Below are 26,282 nucleotides of genomic sequence, written 5' to 3'. Positions count from 1 at the left end.
AATTGTACATTAAATTTGCTCCAAATAAGATTAGTTGACTTATTAAATGTCAGCAGCAACCTATCTACACAAGGTTTCACACAAGCTGCTAGTACTAGGGGGAAATTTGAGTGTTCATTGCCTAGACAAAGCCACAGAAAGAGATGAGCACAGCACTTAATGCCTGATTAGATGGCAATAGAAATCTAGCCAAAGTTTAGCCCATCTGCACCAGGCACTTAGTTCTGAAAGCAATTTTAAAAGTATACTTTACAGTCAGACTTCAATGGTAGTTTTATCTGAGGAACCTGCTCAGGTTAATTCAGTGTAAAGAACCTGACTGGTCCAATTTGGCCCAAAATGTAGACATTTGGTTTTTTTAAGCCATAAACATAAAGCCAACAGAAGTTGGTCAATGTTTTTGCAACATTACCACAGTCACCAGATTGTAAATGGTCTTCCTAGCTTTGTTTAGCTGAACATGCAGCCAGTTAACCTTTGAAGAAATACATATTGTCAGCTGTGGTGCAGGGTTTTGGGTAAGTGAATTTATCACCAATAATCTTGTCTCCTGCCTGAAACCATCTAAAGGTTTATATTCGTCAGTATAGCAGCTGAAGACTGGTTTTACCCAAACAAGCACAAAACATTGGACTCTATCATGAGAGCTTTTCCAGTGGAAGTTTTCTTTAAACAAATAACCATCCCCCTTTAGCACCAGCTTCCAAACATTGCAGTAGTTCAGGGTCTCCAGCACTACAAACTCACTAGAAACAAGAGTTATTCCAGCTAGTTCATGAAGAAAAATACCAGATGTAAACAACATAAAGGTAGTAAAAAGTCAGTAATTTAAGCTGATTCAGGTCTTGATCTAAAGTATGTTATATTATGTATAAAAGGCACAGGCCATCCACCCTCTTCCCTCCAACACAAACATCCTTCCAGCACTGTGGATACTCTACCATAGTTTCCCCAACTCCATTATCAATAAAGTTAGCCAAGGCTTTTACATGTCAACCAAACCCTCACCACTTCTGAGACACTCAGATATTAACAGACTGCACAACAAATAAAGATCTTCTTCACTAGGAGGCAGCCTTCATCTCAGTCTCAGGCTAATCCCACATCAAGTACATCATTTAAGAAAGATTCTGGGGGAGGCAAAGAAAGTTTATCTTTCTAATGACCACATCCAAAGTCTTCAGGCAGAGAGAAGGACAAGCAAGAAGTGGAAGAGATAAGAGAACACAGACCTAGGAAAAGTCAAGGAGTAAGTAAGAGTAACTCCCCACCACCATAGCAAATAGCACCCTTTCCCACACCTAGACTCTTTACATAGTAGGCACTCTCTCAACACTGATTCCTTCACTGGAGCCAGCACCATCCTACCAACTGCAGCTCTTCTCCTGACAGCATACAAGCCATAGCTCCTCATAAACTAGACTTCCTGCAGCTATCTAAACACTTCCTTTCCTTAGAAGCCTTCACTCTCTGTAGGAGTACCCTTCACCTGCACTCTGGTAGCCAGTCATGAGCTCCAGGTGCTCATTAGAAAAATTAGCTTCCAACCACCCACCTAGGCAGTTAATTGGCAGGTGGGCCAAGATTGGCTCATTCTCCTTAAAGATGTCAGTTATAGGTAGACTGAGCTCTGACTCCCTTTAAAGGGGCCAGCTACCCTGTGACAACACATAAGGAAATGTGCTTCCTAAAAATATGTTTTAATATAAGAGTGTTCCTTTAAACACAGTTTAGTCAAGTCAGCTAGTGTGGAGAAGTTAAAAAATGAATTTAGAAACCGTATTCTAGCTTAGGTAGAAATCTGGGCTAGAACACAGTTTCTAAACTAAGTTTAGACATGCTTTTGGCCTGTTCATGCTGGCTAGTCTAATATAATTTAAACTGAATTAGCTTGAACTGATTTTAAATTGTATTCCAAAATAGTGTGAATAACATGGCTCCCAGCCCACTTTAGATTTGGCCTTACTGCCCTTTCTTAGAATCAGTCTGCACACTTAAACTAAAGGGTAGGGTTGCACTGCAAACCCTCCCTGTATCTGGATTAGCAAAAGTATGTCCAAAATTGTACTTACACCAAAAAACATAGTTGTAGGAAGGTAGTTAGCCACTTACTAGAAACTATGGTCACATCTACTACAAGGGGCCAATATCAAATCCTAGGATTTGGAATGTGCAGAGACAGCAAATGGACAAACCTTTTCCCCTCCCCTTTTCACCAATTGAACAATGTCCAATGACAATAAAGATTAAGATGGAAGTTAGGAGCCTAAATCCTTTTGAAGATCTGGTCCTAACTGTCCTGCATTACATTTTTTTTTAAAAAAAAGATGGGTGCGCTCTGCCCACTGCAGCCATCACACGTCATTAGAGCTTTGCACCTGATTAATTTTTGTTTGTACAAATTCAAACCATTTGAGATCCCAGCATCCTTATTTCTTCCACACATTCCTTCCCAAGATGGTCATTATTATTATTTTAATTATAAAATACAGTAGAACCTCAGATTTACAAACATCTCAGGAAGAGAGGTTGTTCATAACTCTGAAATGTTCATTGCTCTGAACAAAAAGCTATGGTTGTTATTTCAAAAGTTTACAACTGAACATTTACATACAGCTTTGAAACTTTACTATGCATAAGAAAAATGCTGTTTTCCCTGTTTTTTAAATAGTTAACATTTGACAGTACTTTACTGTATTTGCTTTTTGTTTGTTTGTTTGTTTGTTTTGTTTTGTTTCTGCTGCCGCCTGATTTTGTACTTCTGGTTCCAAATGAGATGTGTGGTTGACTGGTCAGTTCATAACTCTGGTGTTCATAACTCTGAGGTTCTACAGTATGTAGTGATGCTTAGGAAAGAATAAAAGACTCAGGTCACATTTTAAAATGCATGCTGTATATCCAAAAATGAATGATTAAAACTTTGTGTGTATGTAACATATACACACTCCAGGTGGGTTACACATGCACATGGGCAGCTTTAGTGAACATGCAAGCCCTTCATCTGAGATCCAAACAGAGGGCCAAGTATTGCCCTCCACTGTGTAGGGGAAACCTCCCCTCAAACCTGCCAAAGTGGAGAAGAGTACTTCCACAGCATCACCAGAGACCATAGATACTCTCCATGCAAGAACTGCAGGATGGCTGGGGTTCTATAGTTTTGGGGTTGGCAGGCCAGGGAAGGTATGTGAGAACATTTGGGGTGCAGTCACTGGCTGCGGCATGATCCCCTGTATTGCATGAATTCCCAGAAGCAACACCCTTCCATTCCTGCAATCCCTCAAGGAGCTGGAGGTAAGAGAGGAGGGAGGGAGATGATTTATGCAACTGCAGGGAATAATAGGGACAGTGTGTCCTTTTTAAAAATAGCATTACTAAAACATTTTAAAACATTCCCCATGTTCTTAGCCCAGACCCTGCCATCTTATTATTTATTGTAAACTGTTTTTCTGGACCATTACTGTAGGTACATTAGCAGGGGTCTATGCTCAGTTGTATCATTATTTACATATTGGCAGGTTTTCTACAAATATAAGAACCAAGTAATTTTTCAATTGTGCCTGTGTGTGTGTGTGTAGGCAAGGCTGGAGGAGGTTATGAACCTGATTCTCTGTTGCCCTCCATTTTGAGAGTCATTTAACCAGTGTAAATTGGGGGTAAAATGCTACCGTTCTGATTTAGCAGCATTTTACACTCTCTTTGCACTGAGGTAAATGACTACACAAGATGCAGGGCAATCTACGTGCATCACAGCACAAAGCCCAGCAGAGGGCTCATTGCTTAAGCAGCCTTTGGCCTGTATATATCCACTTCATCCATGAGCCAGGATTAGATAGACCACTTCAGCGTAATTCAGTTCAAACAAGAAAACATGGTATGGAAATCATAGCATTGAGAAGAAATGGATCATTGTCTATTTAACAGTCAAAAGCGAAGGAGAAGAATTGAAGAACTAACTCATGCCAGCAACACAGAATTATAAACCATGGTTTGCATTATGTGACAGGAAAAAAACAGACAAAGCCAAATACACATTTATATCAAAAAATGCAGAGGGATGCCATTTATTTTGCAAATAAAAACTCATCTTCAGGATAGGAGTTGTGTCTTTTTTTTGGCCCCATCCTGCAAACATACCTGTGATTAACGTTACCACCATGAGTAGTCCCATTGAAATCAGTGAGACCATTCACAAGCATAAGTCTTTGCAGGATCGGGGCCTATGTTCGTACAGTGCCTTGCACAAAGGGGTATCAAATCCTTATGAGAGCCTTTAGGTGTTACCATAATATAAATATTTAATAATAATAATTATTAATAATAATATAATATAATAAAGTAAATGACTGAGCAAAGGAAGAAATGGGAAGAACTCTGTAGGGAATCTAGGGGAGAGGGGAAACTATAAAGACATTAAACCCAGTAGGTGCACCAGGAATACGCTTTAACTGAATGTTTAGTTGCCAAAATTATCTGCAGATAGCAGCCCCCGTTTTTGAGTGCTGCTGTCCCTTTAAGAATCTGGTCCAGCACAGATCACATGAGCAGCATTTCAGAGCACACTCAGAGAGGGATTTGCTGCGGGCTCTCTTCTCTTCAGCTCCATTTTGCAGCAGCAGCAGCAGGGGAAGCAGCTGTAGCCTGAGATTAACGATTTAGTAGAAAGGGAAAGTTCTTTGCAAGGATTCAAGATGCCCATGTTTGTTGTTAACACCAATGTGAGCAAGGATGCAGTGCCAGAGAGCCTGACCGGGGAGATCACCCAGCAGCTAGCAAAGGCTACAGGCAAGCCTGCCCAGGTGAGTTCAGGAGGCCAACCCTGCTCCCACCCCCAGCGCTGTACGCATGGGCATGTATATAACTTGCATGCAGAAAGAGCAACTTGTACAAGGTAAGGATGCCGTAGTTAGCCTGAATCCTTGGTGCTGTTCTCCTAGATGCTTCCTTCCTAACCTAGAGGAAACGGAAATGATTCTCTCGTAACGATTCTCAGTGTAAAAGGGAGCCCTCTAATTTCTATTGCTCCAGGCAGCTTTTAGTTCAGTCGGTCGCCTGGAAGTGAGGCGAGACAGGATGGAAGGACTGAGTGAGCACATGGAGGTTTGCTGGCATGGCCCCGGGGGGGTTGGTTTCTTCTTCTCTGCCGCCAATGGAATAACTGAATGTGCGGCTGACTAATATGTAGAAGTGACACTGCACAATGAAGCCTTTCTCCCTCATGGGCAAGGCCAGGGTGTTGGTTCTGTAGGTGCAGGAGTGGGTTCTCGCATGCTTATCTTCTAGAAAAGCAAATAAGACTGCTCTGCCTACCAGAGTTAGGTGTGTTTGTAGGAGGGAACTGTTCCGTTAGAATAGGTCGGTCTTCAGTGTAATGGGTGTATAGATTAGGAATATTCATCATGCAAACCTCTTGTGTTTCTTACTAACCTGGCAAGCTCTTCTCACCAAGTATTTTTCTCTACTGATGTCCACAAAAGCTGGATCAAAGTGGGCCTTTGCTATTAAAGAATGATGAGTACAGAAGACTAATGCTATGAGAGGTCACTTTTTTTTTTCTTACTGATTTGGGTTGCAATGAGGCCCAGTGGGTTGGAAAAACCTTCTGTCATAGAGGGCAGCAATGGGTAAGAGAGAGTATGCCAGCCCCAGGCAGCTGCAGAGAATTCAGCTTTCAAATAAATACAGTTTCAAATCCTGTTCAGTCAGAAAAATGTTTATCTACTATCTAGCACATATAGAGGCTCTTGGTCCTCATAGCTCTCAAATCACTTTACAAACATGGGTATGTGGCTCCACTTAACAGAGGTATAAAGAAGCTAAGTGGCTTGTCCAAGGTCATACAGTGGCTATTATCAATGCTAGCATTATCTTTAAATTTCCCACTTGTGCTACTATAATGGGAGCTAAAGTTCTGGGAGTATCAGAGTAGACAGCCCATTAGCGTTTTGATAACCCTGTTATCTTAACATGCCCCTAAGCAGGGTTAGGAGATGAGGTGGCCAAAATGCCAAGGTCTTTCTCCACGAACACTCCATGAGTTGTAATCACATTACTGGAGTTGTACCAGTGTGAAATGTGAACAAAAAGGCTAGTGTACACACCACCAGTGAATCGGTGGCAGAGCAAGCAAGAGAACAAAGCCCTCCTGACTTCCTGTCCTGTGCTAAATCTACTAGACAACAGATGCCGTGAAATGTTATAGATTTATGGGCGCAATCTGACTGGTCACAGTGATGTGCACCTGCTTACAACTTGTGTGGAGGCTAAACATCAACTGGCTTGAGAGCGAGTTGGAGTCAGGCACTAGTCTTAATGAGGAGGATCACTACACCTTTGCAGGAGGTGGAAGATGTCTTTACAGAATTAATTTAAAAAAAAAAAGGAAAAAATGTAAGCTGGGGAGCTAAATCACTACATGTCTGACTAAGGTACTGTACTACTGCAGTGGATGCTCTAGAAATGTGTATGATTAAACACCATTTGTGCTTGCAGTAGCTAATTCCAGAAAACAAGCCTGCTCTCTGGATTCCACGTAAATACACATCAGGAGAGCGAGGAATAATACCTGATCACCAGTTGTTGATTTGTTTCACAGTACATAGCTGTGCACATTGCAGCTGACCAACTTATGTCCTTTGGGGGCTCCACCGATCCCTGTGCCCTTTGCAGCCTTCACAGCATTGGAAAGATAGGAGGACAGCAGAACAAGAGCTATACCAAGCTGCTGTGTGACCTGCTCACTAAACAGCTGCACATACCTGCAGACAGGTAAGACTGCACCAGAGAGACATTCCAGTTATCAGCTTGTCTAAAATTATTACTTTTTTGGATTCTTTATGTTCTCTTGTTGTCTGTTTTTCACACCCGAGGGGGGGTTGTTTTTTCCAGCTTTCTTTCAGCTAGTTTCAGTAAAATACTGCAAATAGGGCTCTTGCCTAAGACTCCTAACTGAACAAGTCCTTCATCTTGCAAGCCTTTTACTACAGAACAGTATCTATTTTGAGTAGGGAGATACAACCGTTGTAAAATCTGTAAGGTGTGTGCTAGTGCCATGAATTGGCCTTTTCTGGATTAATGTGGTTCAGGCTGGCTATCAACCTTTCCAGACTACTGTATCCCTTCAGGAGTCTGATTTGTCTTGCATACCCCCAAGTTTCACCTCACTTAAAAACTACTTGCTTACAAAATCAGACCTAAAAATACAAAAGTGTCACAGCACGCTATTACTGAAAAATAGCTTACTCATTTTTACCATATAAGTGTAAAATCAATTGAAATATAAATATGGAACTTACATTTCAGCATATAGTATAGAGAGCAGTATAAACAAGTCATTGTATTACATTTTAGTTCGTAGTGACTTCGCTAGTGCTTTTTATGTAGCCTGTTGTAAAACTAGGCAAATATCTAGATGAGTTGATGTACCCCCTGGAAGACCTCTGCGTACCCCTGGTTGAGAACCACTGGACTAATGGACTAATTCTAATCCGGAATGGCTGACTAATGCAGTATAATCAGACCCTCAGGGGTTAGGGTGAAATATGATGACCACATGTATAATATTCAGTGGGGGGGGAGGGTTGTTTGGGCATGAAGGGAGATCATTGGGCAGATAGGGAGCTGGAAGGTAGGTAAGGGGACCCAGAAGAACGCTGGCACTTGGCAAACAGCTGCAGTTCTGTCAGCCAGCCAGGGAATAGAGCAGCTGTGCTCAGTGGCAAACAGTAGGAGAAAGCTGCTGCTGCCTATGTGTGGAGAAGCAGGGAGCTGCAGTCAGCCAGAAGAGCCCATTTGGTGTTGGCAAAAAGTTGCAGCCCTCAAAGCGCTCAAACCCTTTGATCTCTCCTGCAGTTCCAGGCATGTCACTAAAATGACATGTTTTAACTAAAGAACTAAGAGCTTGGAAATGCAAGGAAGAAAAGGCAGTGTGCAGGAGGGTGTGAGCTTTGGCAAACCCAGCTTGCCTTTGCTTGGTAAAGTATTGGAGAAGGGAAGTTGTGGGTGGTGCAGCTTTTGGGCTTAAGCCAAAATTTACTGGCAAAGACCTTGCTCGCTTTTCTAAAAATTAAAATGGAAAATGTGAAACCACATCCCTTGGAGGGTGGGAGGGGGAGTGATTTCCCCCCCCCCCCCCCCCTTGTTTCCTATACAAGTAATAATGGGTAGATGCTTGGTGCACGAAAGCAAACATTTGTCATGGTCAATATTTCTACTCTTTTTTTTTTTTTTTTTTTTTTTTTTACAGAGTCTACATCAACTACTATGACATGAATGCTGCTAATGTGGGCTGGAATGGTTCCACCTTCGCATAGGGCACTCCCATGTGAACAAAGAGGCTATTCCTGGACCTGCACATCTCCTGCCTATCAGCAGATCATGGCAGAAATGGCCCTTCCCTGCACTTTGTGCACTGTCACGGATGGCGGTTCCTTGCTAGTGTGTTCACATTACTGTTTTAGCATTCCTTTTGTTTTCTATATGTAGAAAATAAATAATAAAGATTTAGAAGGAAGTGGCATGGTGTGAGCTCTTCCTTTAGGATCAGGGGAGGGAGGGATTTGGCCAGCCTAACAAACAAGTGCTTTTCTGTCTCGTTGAACCACTGTGTCCTTGGTGTTCACACCTCAACTGCTAGAAGAGGGCCTCATCCTCCCTGATTGAACTAACCTTGTTATCTCTAGCCTTACTCACTCTTGCTTGCATATTTATACCTGCCCCTGGAAATTTCCACTACATGCATCCGAAGAAGTGGGTATTCACCCACAAAAGCTCATGCTCCTATACATCTGTTAGTCTATAAGGTGCCACAGGACACTCTGCTGCTTTTACAGATCCAGACTAACACGGCTATCCCTTTGAATCTGAGATCTGTGTAGTGCAAAAGTAATAGACAGGTCTACACATAGCTCCTTTTCAGGCAGCAAGCAGAATAATTTACCAGTGATCAAAATGGAGGTAGCACACTTCTTTGCTCCTTTTTAATTCCATATTGTGTAGCGCATGAAAGTACATCTCAAATGTATTGTAATCCACGTGTCCTTTCATTGCATTTTGTAGAGGTGGTGTCGTCCAAAGCACACTCACATATTCACATGCTCATTGGCTGGGTAGGTGCACAAGAATGTTCTTTAGCTGTCAGTGGCACATGCCTTGCAAAACTATACTTGCCCATTGGCTTGAGCTGGCATCTTTCAGTCCCCCATTGGAAGAAGATACAAAGGACGAGCCCTTCTCGGAAGGGTTGCTGAGTAAAGCCTGGTGCGGGTAGGCTCTCCTGGGTGGCCGAGGTCTCAGAATTCTCCTGGTTCTTATGTACAACACAGTGCAATTAGCATGTATCTCACAACCCAGGGTCTCGTCTCACCAGCAGCCATTACGCCAGGGGCCAGCAGAGAGCTGCCAGCTGGGATGGGGACAAGACCCCTGGTGCTACTTGATGTTGCCGCCCAGACCCCGGCGGGGCTCTTTAGGGGTGACCAGCCTGTGCCTTAGGAGGCTGCCAGCTGAGTTGTGTCCAGGCCTGGTGGAGAGGAGGGGGCTGTTCAGGGACACTCCTTGGCTGGGGTGTACACTCTGACAGGCGGCCCGAGCCTGAGGCAGATTAAAGGGCTGCCCTTGCCAGGCAAGGCCTAGGGCGGAGCCAGGCTGAGGTGCCCAAAGGCACCAGCTGCCCCTTCGCGCTTCCCAGCCTGTAGGGGGCGATGGCGGCTGCCTGGCACTCTAGCTGTGCACATCTCTATGGTCCCCTCGGTCGCAAACGTAACTGCTGCGCCGGCTGACGTCATCTGAGCGCGCGAGGAGCGAGCCGGGGCGGGGGGGAGGTGCGGGATCCGGAAGTGGAGCCGGGGTACCATGGCGCTTTTCCGCATCAACAGGTAAGCGGGAAAGAGAGTGCGGGGGGCGGGAGAAGAATGGAGCCCGCGCGGGGAAGTGGCGCGTAGAGAGGAGGTGGCGGCGGACAGGCCCACGTGTGTTGGGGGAGGGGCGGCGCTGCTGGGGACCGTCTGCTCGCCCGCCCCTCGTGGGCTCCAGTGGGTGTGGAGCAGACAGGCTCAGCTGCGAGCGGGGGGGGGGGGGGGCGTTACTGCTGGGCAGGGATTTGTAACGTAGCGTCACTCCTGTAACTCATCCACGTTACATGAAGGGGGTCCCCTCCATTCCCCACCCAAACACACAAACCAGTAGGCACCCCCGCCCCGAATCACGAGATTGTCTTAAAAATCCTGGTTCGTCTTAAGTAATGAGTTCTTGTAGTTTGCTGTCAGGTTTTGGAGCCTTCAGGCTGCACCATGTTTTCAATATTTTCACTACAGTCATAAGACTTTGGTTTAAATGCCTGTATTGCTATGGTTAATATGAGAATACAAAAGGAAGTATTCTTCATTGGCTGCAAAGATGTAGACTAGAGCAGTGCTTCTTAACCAGAGGTACATGTACCCCTGGAGGTACACAGGTGTCTTCCAGGGGGTATGTCAGCTCATCTAGATATTTACGTAGTTTTACAATAGGCTACATAAAAAGCACTAGTGAAGTCAGTACAAACAAAAATTTCTTACAATGACTTGTTTATATAGCTCTATATACTATATGTGGAAATGTAAGTTCAATATTTATATTCAAATTGATTTATTTTATAATTATACGGTAAAAGTGAGACAGTAAACAATGTTTTGGTAATAGCGTGCTTTGACTTTTGAATTTTTATGTTTGATTTTGCAAACAAGTAGTTTTTAAGTGAGGTGAAACGTGGGGGGTACGCAAGACAAATCAGACTCCTGAAAGGGATACAGTAGTCTGGAAAGATTGAGAGCCACTGGACTAGATTACTGTACCTTCTTACACTATCTAGTTAACTGAAACTGGATTTTGTTGCCTTTTCTCTGCCAGTAAAGATGTGAAAAAGGTGGTTATAGCTTTGTTATAGTGTTTGCTATGGTATGTTTAAAGTGTTTTATTTGTGAAACATTCAGATACCTTGGTGGTGAGGAGGATGCTACTGAGGACAGGTCACAGGCCCTGTTAGAACGGCTGCGTGAACAAGCTAGAGCCAGGCAACTGAAAAAGCAGCAGCAGGTGCTTTTGCCTTCTGATGAATTAAAACAAAAGAAAACAGGAAATGAACTCCACCAAAAGCTCAAACACTCTGGATTTGATTCTGAAAATGAATATCAGAGAGAAGCAAAAAAGAGGAAGAGAGGACACAGCGGTGAGGGTTCCTGTGGAGAAGGGGAAAAGAAGCTGAGGAAGAACCACCAAGTGAGCAGTGATTCTGAGAAGCCTTTGGCAGGGGCAGATTCTGGCCTAGCTGGTGAGGCTGCCAATGGCTACATTCCAGCTAAGAAGAAAAAAAATGAAAATGGGAAAAAATCAAGTCTATCTCAAAAGAAAATTGAAGCAGGTGAAAACAAAACTGAAAGTGTAGGATTTAATTGTTAAAATTCAATGTCAAATTATTTTTTATTTTAGAAGAAAGTGAAAAATTCTGAACTTCTGGTTCTGGTTTACAACTGGAGGGGGTTGGAAAGAGAGATGAGAATGTAGGTGGATTTTTAGATCCTGGAAACCCTAATTAGTAAAAATACTTCCTTTTTTTTTCTGTCTCACTGTCTGATTTTTAGCATTTTATTCCTTCTACCAAAATTTCAGATCTTGACGAAAACAATAGACAACAGGAAAATAAAAGTAATTTGAAGAGAGACAAAGCTAAGAGGAAGAAGGAGAGGGACATTTCAACAGAAGTTGAGACAAATGGAGCTGAAATTGCGGAGAAAGACAGTAGTGAAGAAGTTAAAGGGAATCAAAGCACAAAGGAGAAAGTGTGCATACCTACTTTGAATGAAAAAGCAACACTGCCGCCCTCTAGTTTGTTGGTTTTGGGAGGGTATGACAGAAGAGCAGTACAGAAGGTAACCAACTAGCCAGGGATTTTGTTCTGATTATGTTATTTGGGTGAGAGAAGGAGTATTCTAACATGCTTTATATATAGCATTGTCAGGCTTATGGTAAAAATCATCTCATTAATACATGGCTTACTAGCCTTTCTAAATAAATAATTTATTTTTCCTATAAAGGATAAAGTACACAAAAAATAAAACAATGTTATTGACTATACAGTCTTCTTGATACATTCAGCATTGTTTTAAATTTAATCCTGATATATAATACATGGTTGACTGACCTTTCATTTCAATTTGCTCTTCAAGTGTTTTACCGTTTTTCATTTTTTTAATGGTATGGTCAGTGCATAAGGTCCCAATCCTGAAAACTCTTCGTGCAGATACTAAACGTTTAATTGTACAAGTGCAGAGATGCACAGTTTTGGCCTATCTTCAAGCCTGTAACTTGCTGCTTGTGTGTTACTTTGGGACAATATGTTACCATTTTCTACAGAAAAGTTCGTATCCTCTTAAGGCATAAAATCTTGCCACAATGATGATAATTTTAAAAATGCTGAATACTAATTAGTTACTGATTGTGTTACACTAACTTTTTCCCCTGCATTAAAGGAACTTCAGTTTCAGGCGGGTTGCTGAGAATCTATTTCAGGGTTCATTCACTTTTTGTTTCCAGGTTCAGCCCATCCTACCACAGTGGCTTGCTCAACCCAAGCTGGTCCATAAACGCATAAAAGAGAACCTAGTTCCAATCCAGGATGTTGCAGGAATCCATCCCAAATTGCTAAAGAAGCTGCAAATGAATGGAATTGAGTCTTTTTTCCCAGGTACCTTTAATATTTGGTTTGGTTTTGGTTTTTTTAAAATCAGCTAACTTCTCCATTATTCAAACAGCTCAATTTGTGTGTTTGTATAGGATATAAAAAACTTATTAGAAAATCAGGGCTGTGGGGAACGCTGGAGATGAGTGATTCTTTTGGGGGGGGGGGGGGGGGAATGGAAACAAATTCCAAAATTTCCCAAAAGCTGACAAGAATATGATACTTTAGCCAGAGTGGTGTGGATTTTTTAACTTTAAATTAAGTGGTTACTTAGGGACCAGTCATCTTCACTACCAGAGCTGGATGGAGACTGATCGATCTTAGAAAAAACGTGCTGTTCCATACTTGGACACCAGGTGGAGCTGCGGTATTACTATGTATAACGGTGGCCAACCTGACCCTGAGAAGGAGCCAGAATTTACCAATGTACATTGCCAAAGAGTCACAGTAACACATCAGCAGCCCCCCATCAGCTCCCGCCCACCAGCAGCCACACCAATCATCGCCTCTCGCCCCCTCCCCACACCTCCCAATCAGCTGTTCTGTGGTGTGGAGGAGGCTCTGGGCGGGAGGGAGAGGAGCGAGGGCACGTCAGATTCGGAGGAGGGGGTGGGAAGGGCTGGAGTGGGGGCAGGGCCTGTGGCAGAGCCAGGGGTTGAGCAGTGAGCACCACCCAGCACATTGGAAAGTTGGCGCCTGTAGCAGCCCTAGAGTCGGTGCCTATACAAGGAGCTGCATATTAACTTCTGAAGAGCCACATGTGGCTCCGGAGCCACAGGTTGGCCACCCCTGGTGTATACGTAGAGGTTATGATATATGCTAGGTAGGGACAAACCTCTGTAAACTCTCCACTGGAAGGTCTTATTGGTAGCATGTATATTGCACATTGTTGATTTGATTAAGACAAAGGAATTAAAACAAACGTAGAATTATTACAATGGGTTAGTGCATTAACCTTTCACTTTTAAAGACTTAACTAATTACATTTGTGATCTGGATTTATCAGGGCTTAATCTGCATCGGAAGACCATCAAAGAACTGCAGATCTAGCTCAGACGTTTTCTCTTTTAAATTATTTTACTATTTAATATTTTGCTGTGCTAGGACACATAGCAAAGTGGAATGAGTTGCTGGTATGCTATCCTCAATTACTCTCCTTAGGTCAATCACAGACTCTTATACTTTGAGGTCCAGAACCCCTTGTCTTCAGTTTATAGTATACACTGGCAGGACATAAGTTCAATAATTTACTGCTTATGCTGTTCTTGATCAATAGATGCAATATAAAACTAATACATAATATGCTGTGAGGAAGAGGCTCATAGATGATTTGTTAGTGGATATTTAGTTCAAAGTTGGCTAATAAGCCAGAGCTCTCCGAAGGAGAAGGGAAAAGTCACAGGTCGCAGTCAAAGCTTTTGTCCTGACTAATTTGCTCTTGCTTCATTTGTAACGTCTCCTTAAGGACCCAGAGCTACAGGAAGCTGGGAACCATCAGCTCCCACTGAAGTTGACATGACTTGGGAGCATTTAGCCCCTTGCAGGACTAGCTCCAGATGAGAGCAAGAACCATCTTTTTAGGCAGAGAGTACACAGCTGCCCTCAGCCTGGAAGGAACAGGCTCTGTGCTGTCTCTCAGTGAAAGGAAGATTTTAAAAAATACTAAATAGTTAAGTGGTTATTCTTGTTAAACTCCTGCCTAAGATCATTCTGTTCACACTTTCATCACCTTGATACATACGCAAACAAGACAAAATGACATAGTGAGCTACAAGGGGGTGCGAAGTTTGGATTTAGGGACAGCTGAATCACTTGTATAGGGAAACCCACATAATCATTGCTTAGATCTAGTCAGGGCTCACTTTCAGAAACAACAAATTGATTTAATCTTTGGTTTATAGCCAGTTAAAGACCCTGCTGAAAGGATGTGAAACAGCTTCCCTAAAATGAATTGGGGTTCCCCCGAGTAGTGAAGAGCTCTTTTGAACTCTAGATCTTCCATATTCGCACCAGGAACCCTAACTTAACAGCAGGGAGAACACAAGGCTTTCCAAGACCTAGAAAGAGATGACCTTGTACAGTTTTTAATAGCATTTGACGGATAGACTTTGGCCCAGTTATTGCCTTTTACTGATCCTCATTTTCTTTTTGCTCAGTTCAGGGAGAGGTGATTCCTGCCATTTTGGAGAATGCGTCCAGTGGCTTTTTGGTAGGGAGGGGAGGATACCAGCCCAGCGATATCTGTGTCTCGGCCCCTACAGGCAGTGGTAAAACACTGTCTTTTGTCATCCCTGTGGTACAGGTGAGTTCAGCCAAGGTGTATAGTTGTAACAGAGAGGGCCACAGTTGCCTTTGTTTCTCAGCAGGGCTGTAAAATGGAAGCCTCTTGAGGTAGGTAAGAAAGTCGGGAAGAAACACCAACAAAAGCACTGAGGCTTAGAACTTCAGAGTTGCCTAGATACAATTCCCATTAACTTCAGTGCCCCATCTAGCTTTTGTGGCCAAAGAACAGAATGTGAGGGGTTGAGGAAGACAGCAGGGAATAAATGAATTAGTAAATGTTGGGATATTATTAGGATGCCGCCCACTTGCCCAGACTGTGCACAGAGACGCCACTAGCTTACAAGTGCTCATTTGGCCTTTGTTTTGGCAGGCTCTGTTAGAACGAGTGGTTTGCCAGGTGCGAGCTCTGGCAGTTTTGCCCACCAAAGAACTGGCACAGCAGGTAAGAGACTTTTTATTCCTCCCTTTCTCGGAGCTGAATTTAAGTCAAGTGAAAGGCTGGTGCTTTAAACTCACTGCCCGAACACATGTGATTTCTACCATGTGAAGTAGGTTGAAGACTAACTGGGTTTGATGCTGGCTAACATAATAGAAAGCATCCTCATAAACAACTGTCAAAGTAGCTAACCAATCGCATCTCCCCTCTGCAGGTGAGTAAAGTATTCAACATCTACACTGATGGGACAGGTCTGAAGGTTGTTTTGGTTACTGGGCAGAAATCTTTCGGGAAGGAGCAAGAGACTCTTGTCCAGAGAACGTAGGTTAAATATTTTTTTGGATAATGTTTTACAGCTCAGATGTCTCAACCCCTTATCTCAGTGCATGGAGAGGTTGAAGTGTAGGCTATTGCATCACGTTAGGTTGCATCACATGTTAGTTTTTCTGAACAATAGGTTCATATACTAGATATTGTTTAAAATCTCTGCTTGCCAGAATGCTAGGATCAGCGTTTTCTGGGAGTAGCTACAATTACTAAAGCTTTGTTCGCTTTAGTAGGATAGAAACACATTATCTGTGACTTTGAGTACAAACTGCTACTTATGCAATAGAGTCTGTCCTTGGGATCAGCAGCCCACTCAGGGGTGGGGGAAGAAGTGGCTTTGTTTGTCAGTTACACCTTCAGAAATCAAATTGCTCATGAAATTGGAAAGGTGGAGGATGTCCCTCCTTACTGGGATCCTTAGCACTTAGTGCTTTCTGCTCTTGTCTGGTGTTATAAGATCTGTCTCTTTCCAGAGCTGATTGGTTTTTTTAACCACTGCCCCAGGAAACTCTTTTGTTCTCCAGTGGCTGCTTTGTAGGTTTGCTGTTTATTCGGCGTGGGTTTCAGTTCTGTCCTCTTATTTTATCTTTGCAGTTAGGTTCTCAACACAGACATAACTGCTTCTAAGAGAACCTGGGATTGGGGCAATGGTGATGGCCTGCAGCCCATATTATAACACTGGCTAAAAAAGGGTTACACACCAGATAATTTCCAATGATTTAGCCGTGAAGCATTCGCCAAATCTGTCTGAAATAAGCTAGTTCTCCATCTCAGCTCTCCAGAGTACAGCATGGCCTCGAGTATCCTACATACACGTTCTTTAATGTAAATGGTATATTTGACTTCTTATTCCTCAATTAAGTGAAGTGAGAAAGGGAAGAAAAGCAAACCAGGTACTCGTTGGTCACAGAAACGTGTTACATTGACCCCACTATACTGTGCAGAGCAGGAAGCAGCTTGGTGACAGGACATTTGTCTTTTCAGAGTGATGGGTTACTGCAGTCTGGCTGATATCATTGTGGCCACACCTGGACGACTTGTGGATCATATTGACCAGACTCCAGGGTTCAGCCTGAGACAACTTCGCTTTCTGGTGAGTTAAAACAATCCGATCTACTGAGCTGACTGTCACAAGGCTCTTTGTGTCTATAATTCCTACTCTACATCTTTTTGTACTCCTGGTGCATATACACATCTGTGTATAGGAACTGCCATGCCATTCAGATTATTGGTCCATCTAATCCTAGTATCTGCCTCCAGAAAAGGCATTTTATGTAAACACCTGGAGGGGAAAAATCTACAAAAATAAAACTTAACGGGTCTAACTTCAACAATCAAAACCAAGATTTCACAGTAAATTATCAAATTTATAATAACTCACCAGTATATCGGAGTATGCACTGGGGCCACATTTGTTGGGTGCCTTATTTATTCATGGTGTTGAAGATCTGATTTCCCTTATGTCATTTAAAGCCATGTGGTGTTTATTAGCTAATGGATTTAAGTGAAATCAAATCTATTTTTCATAGGGGACTAAAGGTCGCCCTTCGGTTTGGCCACTGAATACTGTAAGACAAGATTGGATCTTTTTCTAAAAGATATGATCTAAGAATTATTTTGGAGAAGTTCTTTGTTATACAGGAGGTCAGACTAGATAATCACAATGGTCCCTTCTGGCCTTGGAATCTATCAATCAGGTATTTAGATGCCTATGCAAGGACCCAAATGTAGGATTCAGCTCCTATATTAAAACTCTGCTCTTTTTTTTAAGCTAGATAGTTTGGCTGATTAGAAATTTATGCATATATAGAAGGATAGTGTGTGTGTGTGTGTGTGCGCATGCATGTGCACACTCCCTTCTATCATTTGTTTATCCCAAGCAGAAATGTCTTCTGTCTGTTATAAAGAGTGGGGTTTAATGTATGTAGGAGGAAAGCTGCAGCACCAAAAAGAGCCTAACAACAAGGGCTGTTTCTGTCTGAGTGCAGATTATAGATGAAGCTGACCGTATGATAGATGACATGCACCAGAACTGGCTGCATCAAGTGGTAAAAGCAGTGTTCCGAGCCGAAGAGGACTCTGGCACCAACATGCTTTTCCAGAGGACAGAACCGGGACCCGTAACGGCAGCCAGGTAACTTGGAAAAGACACTCTGCTGAATCAGTACTACAGAGGAGGTCTTCAGGTTACCCCTCTATTCAGTGCTGGTGTTTTATTGTCCTCTCCATTTGGACGTTGATTGTTGTGTACACTCCAATACTCATTCAGTTAGAAAACATACCGCTAATCAAGTCTGCTGTTTTTCAGTGGCTTGAAAATGCAGATGGCAAAGGGCTGATGCTAGGAATTGACCCATGCTTTTTAAAGTAAGCTTTACCATCTTGATCAATTGATCCTTTCTCCAGCTAGATTAGGGTGGCATTAAAGAAAGTAAAAATGCACAAAACTTCGAGGACCAATCGCTATGTTTTTATAGCTGACTGAGTTGCACCAGAACTATCATAGCTCCCCTATAAGGAGATTTGGGAGAATGTTTGCTGGACCACCCCTGAGCTATTCGTCTGTAATTGCTGTTTCAGTGTAGCAGCATAGACATACATGGACTTTCACAGAATACATACAGGCAGGTTACCTGCCCAGAGCAGGGTTAAGACAGAACAACAGGAGGAGAAAACTGAAGGAGGGGTTGGGGTTAGGACCAAGGTGAAGACACAAAAGATTGCCTGGTCACTTGGGAAGCTGGTGCATGCACTGGGGGAAGGATGGGGGGCTTACAGGGGTGTGGTGTTTTTTTTAGTTGATATTAACTGCTTTGAACTAATTAGAGCACTAGCAGTATAAGAAAGCTTAAAGGGGCAGGGGGTTGCAAAGTGACTTGTAGAAAGTGGATTGGGTCAGGAAGAGAGTTCCAGGAAGAGTTAATGACTTCTCAAATTTTTCAGATGATGTTAGAGGGGAGGAATAAAATGTGACATTCCTCCCGTCTGCCCTAATGCTCAATGCCTGCACGCTCTCTGTCTCAGCACCTGCTGTCCCCAGATACCACTACAGAAGTTGCTGTTCTCAGCCACACTGACTCGGAACCCAGAGAAACTGCAGCAGCTGGGCTTGTACCAGCCTCGCCTCTTCACATCTGTCTACTCTGAGAAACAAGCCGTTACAGCTGGGACAGAAACAGAACAGGATGCTGAAAAGAAATACACTCTCCCCGAGGGACTTTCGGTAAGAAGGTGATTTATCCTCTTGCAGCCATGGAAGGTATGTTGCTGGGCAGCTTTCCAAGAGGGAAGGAGTTTGAATAGGTTACATCTGAAGAACACATCAGACTCAAAGCAGCTTGATCTGCTTGTGGAAATGTGGTTACATTTTCCCCTTAATTTTATCCCATGAATAAAAGCATTTCTTCCCCAGGCAGTCTTGCATTACTGAGGATCAGGAGGAGAAATGGTTAAGGGAACAGATAGACCTACATAAGTAGGACCTACACATGCATACCTATTGATGGATTGCCACCTGTCCTTCATCTCAGAACAGGGCTTTTTTACACAGATACTCCTTTAAAAGAGGATGACCAGCATCATCACTAAGGAGTGCGATAATAAGATAAGAGTAATACATAGCGCTTAGATCACACTTTCCAGATGTAGACCACAAGTATGTAGCAAAGACAAGTATACATCATTATCTTCTTTTAGAGATTGGGAAATTGAGGCACAGTGTTGTTTTGCCTGACTCTGCACCGTGCATCAGTGACAGAGACAAGACTAGAACACAGATCTCCTGCCTCGGTCCTGTGTTGTCTCCACTAGACCATGTTACCTTCCCTGCATGACTTGTCCCAAAGGAGATGGCACTGTGGGATCAGTTATCTGTAATAGTGAATGGGTTTGTAAGTAAGAAAGAAGCTCGGATAAATAGGTTTGGGAGAAGAATCCATGTGAAGAGCAACATTTTTAAAATTTACTGTTTCTTCTCTGTCCCCTGCAGCAATATTATGTACCCTGTAACCTGAATTCCAAACCTTTGTTCCTCTTGTATTTCATGCTGAGAATGAAATTCACCCGGGTGCTCTGTTTTACCAATTCCAAGCAGACTTCCCACAGGTGAGTTCATTGATGGGGTACTGACTATGTGTACCTGTATAAGTCAATTGGGTAAATTCATGACTCTGTTTTATCTCCCCACCACTTCCAAATAGATTGTTCTTACTGATTCGAGCCTTTGGTGGAGTGAATGTAGCTGAGTTCTCTTCCTGGTTGACTCCAAGTGAGAGACAGAGGACCCTGAAGGAGTTTGAACAGGGGAAGATACAACTGTGAGTGTCTCAGATGAGTGTGTGTATGTGTGTTTGGGGGTTTTTTGTGGGGGGGGGGGGGGGGGGGGTCCGGTACTAACCCAGGCTACTTCCAGTGTAGAGAGAGAGTAGTAGAAACATGTATGTAATAAAACAAACTCATCTGCAAAACTGAGCTTACAAAATCCAACTTGGGAACTGAGTGGGAGGCTTAGGCTATGTACACACTACAGCGTACTTTGGTATAAGTTATGTCGCTCAGGGATGAGAATAAGCATCTCCCTGAGCAACGTAAGTTACATTGACATAAGCATCAATTTAGACAGCGCTACATTGGCGGGAGAGCTTCTCCCGCAGACATAGCTACCGTCGCTCGCAGGAGCTGGAGTAATTAAGTTGATGGGAAAGCCTTCTCCATCAGCTTAGAGCATCTGCACTAGGAGCATTACAGCGATGCAGCTGCACTGCTGTAGGCTCTGTAGTGTAGCCATAGCCTGAGACTCACGTTTTCTGAATGTGCAGATGCTAGTGCATTTGTGTGTGCATTTACTGCAATTTTTTGTACAGTTGAGCTACTTGTGTGTGCAAATGGCCACTTAGAATCTAGCTGCTATGTTGCATGGGCATTTGTCATGTGCAATGGCAGTAAATGCACAAAGCACATGTGTAATTCTGAAAATCTGAGCCTTTCTGCAGATCAGGTTTTTATTGGCACATAATATAAAATGGATGCCGCTTTACTACAGGGGCTATTAAATTACATTACTTCTATTCATAACAGCAAGAACCTGCTAGACTGACTGTCTAGATTTTTGTTCCCAGCTCTGTTACTGATTTGCTGTGACCTGAATCACTTAATCTTGTGCTTCAGTTTCTTTAATGCTGATAGGGGCATTGAGTACTCATTGCCTGACAAGTGTCCTTGAGAACCTTTCATGAGAGGGTAAACATATTAAAATACATATTTTTTAATACAAACCTCTCTTTGCAGTGGCTGTTCAGCTGTCCTGTTTTGAATGCTTTGAGCATGAACACTTGGGTGCATTTTCAGTATGGTTTGTGGGCATTTAGCTCCCAATTACTTTGATAGGAGTCACCTGGCTAAAACTTCCACATATAGTGCTGCTAATATCCTCCGTGTCTACCAAACCTGGAAACTCCCAATGGGGTCATTGTTTATGTCAATAGAAAAGAAGCCTCCAGAAGTGTTTAGTATATCACTGGAATGGATTTTCCCCGCAGGTGTCTAATATGGCTGGTATAGTTAATCTGTGGTGTGATTCGTGTTGCTATCTTATGCTCCAAAGACCCAGCCCTCTGTATTGATGAGGGAGATTAGTAACATATTGTGAGCTGCTCTGTATCCAGTTATCAGAATTTGCAGTGTCATTGGGTAATTGCTTTATGCCATGCAACAGACCTGGAAATTAACACTACGAGTTTCTTTTCTTTAAAACATAAAACAGGTTAATCAGCACAGATGCCACTGCTCGAGGGATTGACATTAAAGGAGTGAAGTGTGTGATAAACTATGATGCCCCTCAGTTCATCAGGACTTATATTCACCGGTGAGTGGATGAGGAATACGAAGAAGAGACGTGAATTCGGCTTATAACGCCTCTTTTGGATATGGCTTTTTAGACGTTTAAGTATTCTTCATATACACAAAGTATGTGGTGTGAAAAGTTTTTAATTCCATTGCAATAGAGCTGTTCGTTCAATATGAAAGCAGTTGTTCAATCAAAATTAAGCCTTTAGAGTCACTGTAGTGACACAAGGCCATTCTAAATTAGGGCTGCTTTCTACTATACCAGGCCTAATTTATAGGAAATGTGGGTATTGCCCTGGATGGTCCCAAACACTGATGGCCTGATTTTCAGAAGTGCTGAGGGCCCCAACTCCAGTTGAAATCAATGAGGACTGTAGGGTCAGCACTTCTGAAGATCAAGCCCTGAAACGTTAATCTTTTGTGTTTATGTACAGGAGGCCTACTTATACTGATGGTACTTATAGAAATAATCTGACTAGTCCTCTTCAGGTTTCAAGAACTCCTGTTGGGGCAAGGTGGGAAGGAATGTGCTGCAGCTGAGGGGGGAACAGATGGACAGTTAAACCAACATTGAGGTTGGCCTCCTTTTATCTGATTTCAGAGTTGGAAGAACAGCTCGAGCTGGCAAGGTGGGATTAGCATTCACCATGCTCCTGAAAGTGCAGGTGAGTCATAGTCCTGGCAGCAATTCTGAAGTGAAGCACAGCAGAGTGGTGAGGAGGAGTGGGGTTAATGTAATTTTCCTCCATCCAGTCACGTGCAGTCTAGTTCTGTGTACAGGTGCTTTCCCTTCAGTGGTATCTGTACAGCGCATTTTTCATAGAGATTACTTAATTACTCTTCATTGGTTGTGAAGATGTCCTGGTTTGGCTGTATTGAGTATGAATTCTTAGTTATGCATATCTCATCGCATGAAGGGAGGTAGCCACACCGCCCCCCTTCACACACCGATGAAAGCAGCATGCCTAAGCTTCCACATCCAGTGCTGAAAATGAACCCTTGGTTTCCGGCCAGCCTAGGAACTCTGTTGCATTCCAGGCCTCGTGTGTGAGTTATTCAGGAGTTTGGGGAGATTGCAAACCCAGTTTTTAAGCATAAAAGTTAGGTCTTCTCAAAATTGAGCTTATATTTGGTTGTGAATTTTATTCACTAGTAATTTCCAAACTAGATGGAGCCGCCCAGACTCGCTCACTTCCCAGGCTCATGGTCTGACAGTTGTGGTGAAAAGTTGAAGGGGGCAACACCCACTTTCCTGAGTCTCCTCCTCCCTTTAATTTTCTGTATCTGTTTGCGGTGCAGGAGCGGAAGTTTTTGCAGATGCTGAGAGATGCTGGCACCCCAGATCTGGAGAAGCAGCTGGTGAAGAGCGAGTATTTAAAGCCATTGTTGCAGCAATATGAGGAAGCACTGTCCAAGCTCCAGAAAACTGTCAAGGTAACCGCAACAGTGAAGAGCTGCAGTATAAAATTCAGCTGCACAAAAAGCTCATTGTAACCTGCTGCAGACTTGAACATCAATTAGTGTTCAGTGTCTTTTCTCTTAATCATGGAGATCTATTGAGATGCTTGAGTCAGTAGAGAACGGAGGGTCCCTGTGTTGAAAGTACAGTAGGCACTATGTATTTTATTGCCTTTCTGCAGAGCTGTTGATTTCCTCTAGTGCGCTGGGGATTTGAGGGCTGGGAAGAGGAAGACAGAGTAACTATATGCAGAGGCTGAACCTTCTGCCAAATCAGAATTTGAGACACAAAACACCCAACTTGCAAATTGCATAGCTATGTTTTGAACATTCAAGGAAAAGGAGTTCCATTTGCTGATCCTCTATTAGAAAGGAGTGCTTTCATCTGTAAACAGAACATCAGTGTCCTTACCAGCTAAGCGTAAGAGCAGTCACACATTGTAACTGATCTGGGGGGAAGCTCCTGCTCTAGTACTTTGTAGAGAATCCTAAAACTAAAGTCAAGATTGGTGACCTGTCCCTGCAAAATAGATGGCTTTGGCGTCCAGCTTCTGGACTTTAGTAGTGCTGGAGAAGTGGGAGAGAAGGGAAAGAAAATTTGTCAGATTCTGCTGCATTGCTTCCTGGTACAGTTTGTGCACATCTGTGTGACTGAGGCTCTGAGTATCTGTAGTCACTTTCTTTGTCTTAACAGGATGAGCGAGCACAGAAACGAGCATGAGAAGACTGGTGTATATTTTCCATGGCCAGGACTGATCACGATTTTGCTGTTAATGGCAAGTGTCGGTAGCAGTGCAGCTCCAGAGCTGATGGATTAGTTGCCCAGCCTCCTAGTCCAAAGGCTAAATTGTCGTCTTGCCAACAGGCATTGCGGACCCCAAGGAGTGTGTACAGCCCCCTTCCATTCTGAGGGAACTGGCAACAGATCTCAGCTTGAACAAATATTCTTTGAAGGGGAACATTCTCTCCTGTCCTATTGGTATATTGAAAACTGCCAACAGTAAATAGAACATCCTGCCTTCTTAGAATGTGCATCTGATGGAGCTTCCACTTATCAAATTTGATGGGGCCAGGCCTCTCTTGGCTTTGCCTGTGGATCATTTCAGCAGACAATTGTTCCTTCTCCTTTGCTGCAGACACACCATCTGTATCTGCAAAATGCATCAAAAGCCATACCATGTATTTAGCAGAATGCTGCCATTTCTAGAACTGTTCCAGGCTGGGGGTGGAGAAAAAGGCTGACTTTAAGTTTTTAAATAAAGAGTAACTTTAAAAAATATGGTTTTGTTTTCTTGTAAAGGATGGTTCTGAGTAGGTAAAGGAGTTTTTAGAGTGAACTAATCGTTGTCATGGGTCCCTCATACCAACCTTTATTCCCCCTTTACCAAGTCAGACCCATGGTCATAGTTCCTGCTGGAAACACCAGCTGTGTTATCCATCTAAATTACACCACTAATTATGCTGAAGTTTTACTATTTACTAGGGCTGTCAATTAATCGCAGTTAACTCACGTGATTAACTCAAATTAATCTTGAGTAATCGCACTGTTAATAGAACACCAATTTAAATTTATTAAATATTTTTTGATGGTTTTTTTACATCAAATATATTGATTTCAATTACAACACAATACAAAGTGTACAGTGATCACTTTATTTTTATTACAAATATTTGCACTGTAAAAAACAAAATAGTATTTTTCAATTCACCTAATAAAGAGATTGCACTACAGTACTTGCATCATGAAAGCTGAACTTACAAATGTAGAATTATTTACAAAAAAATAACTGCATTCAAAAATAAAACAATGTAAAACTTTTGAGCCTACAAGTCCACTCAACCCTATTTCAGCCAATTGCTCAAACAAACAAGTTTCATTAAAATTTGCAGGAGATAAAGCTGCCCGCTTCTTGTTTACAATGTCACCTGAAAATAAAAACAGGCATTCACATGGCAGTTTTGTAGCCAGCATTGCAAGGTATTTACGTGTCAGATACGCTAAACATTCGTATGCCCCTTCATGCTTCAGACACCATTCCAGAAGATGTGCTTCCATGCTCGTTTAAAAAAATTAATGTGTTAATTACATTTGTGACTGAACTCCTTGGGGGAGAATTGTATGTCTCCTGTTCTGTTTTACCCGCATTCTGCCATATATTTCATGTTATAGCAATCTCAGATGATGACCCAGCACATGTTGTTCATTTTAAGAACACTTTCACAGCAGATTTGGCAAAACACAAAGAAGGTACCAATGTGAGATTTCTAAAAATAGCTACAGCCCTTGACCCAAGGTTTAAAGAATCTGAAGTGCCGTCCAAAATCTGAGAGAGATGAGGTGTGGAGCATGTTTTCAGAAGACATAAAAGAGCAACACTCAGATACGGAAACTTCAGAACTGGAACCACCAAAAAAGAAAATCAACCTTCTGCTGGTGGCAGCTGACTCATGATGATAAAAATGAACATGTCGGTCCGCTCTGTTTTGGGTCGTTATCGAGCAGAATCCGTTATAACCATGGATGCATGTCCCCTGGAATGGTGGTTGAAACTTGAAGGGACATATGAATCTTTAGCGCATCTGGCACATAAATATCTTGCGGCGCTGGTTACAACAGTGCCATGTGAACACTTGTTCTCCCTTTCAGGTGACGTAAACAAGAAGTGGTCAGCATTATCTCCTGCAAATTGTAACCAAACTTTTGTCTGAGAGATTGGCTGAAGTAGGACTGAGTGGATTTGTAGGCTGTAAAATTTTACATTTTTATTTTTGAATACAGTTTTTTTGGTACATAATTCTACATTTGTAAGTTCAACTTTCATGATAAAGAGATTGCACAACAGAACTTGTATTAGGTGACTTGAAAAAATTATTTTTTTTACAGTACAAATACTTGTCATAAAAAAATTATAAAGTGAGTACTGTACACTTTGTATTCTGTGTTGTAATTGAAATCAATATATTTGAAAATGTAGAAAACATCCAAAAATATTTAAATAAATGGCATTCTATTATTAACTACGATTAATTGTGATTATTTTTTGTAATTGTTTGACAGCCCTACTATTTACATTATAAAACCACCTGTAACATGAACACACACACACCATTAATGTGATTGCTGGTAAGGGCCTGGCTAGCTCCAAACCTTTTTCTGACACATTATTTCAGCTGCCCAATATTATGTTTAGAGTGAAAGAGGTGGGCAGGATGCTCTCCAAA

The 26,282-nt window shown here is 42.6% G+C and overlaps 2 protein-coding genes across 3 annotated transcripts; both read left to right on the top strand.

Moving 5' to 3' along the window:
• The first annotated feature begins 4,574 nt into the window (after positions 1-4,574).
• On the top strand, positions 4,575-8,509 carry LOC128824593 (macrophage migration inhibitory factor). Its single transcript, XM_054006275.1, has 3 exons — positions 4,575-4,796; positions 6,593-6,765; positions 8,243-8,509. The coding sequence occupies exons 1-3, from the start codon at positions 4,689-4,691 to the stop codon at positions 8,307-8,309; spliced, it is 348 nt and encodes a 115-aa protein (XP_053862250.1). The 5' UTR covers positions 4,575-4,688; the 3' UTR covers positions 8,310-8,509.
• Positions 8,510-9,797: 1,288 nt separating this feature from the next.
• Positions 9,798-24,615, top strand: DDX51 (DEAD-box helicase 51). 2 transcript variants are annotated; one of them, XM_054006265.1, is made up of 16 exons: positions 9,798-9,872; positions 10,968-11,253; positions 11,616-11,903; positions 12,568-12,718; positions 14,869-15,014; positions 15,366-15,437; positions 15,646-15,752; positions 16,743-16,851; positions 17,747-17,892; positions 18,783-18,981; positions 19,747-19,862; positions 19,958-20,074; positions 21,520-21,621; positions 22,204-22,267; positions 22,902-23,036; positions 23,755-24,615. In XM_054006265.1, exons 1-16 carry the CDS (start codon positions 9,850-9,852, stop codon positions 23,779-23,781), a joined length of 2,088 nt encoding a protein of 695 aa, XP_053862240.1. In that variant the 5' UTR covers positions 9,798-9,849; the 3' UTR covers positions 23,782-24,615. The 2 variants fall into 2 exon arrangements, with proteins under 2 accessions (XP_053862240.1, XP_053862239.1); XM_054006264.1 differs by having other exon boundaries at positions 10,968-11,395; positions 11,644-11,903.
• The last annotated feature ends 1,667 nt before the right edge of the window (positions 24,616-26,282 follow it).

Source organism: Malaclemys terrapin, chromosome 16, assembly GCF_027887155.1.
Source record: "Malaclemys terrapin pileata isolate rMalTer1 chromosome 16, rMalTer1.hap1, whole genome shotgun sequence".
In the NCBI taxonomy this organism is placed as follows: Eukaryota; Metazoa; Chordata; order Testudines; family Emydidae; genus Malaclemys; species Malaclemys terrapin.
This window is presented reverse-complemented; position numbering and strand designations above follow the sequence as displayed.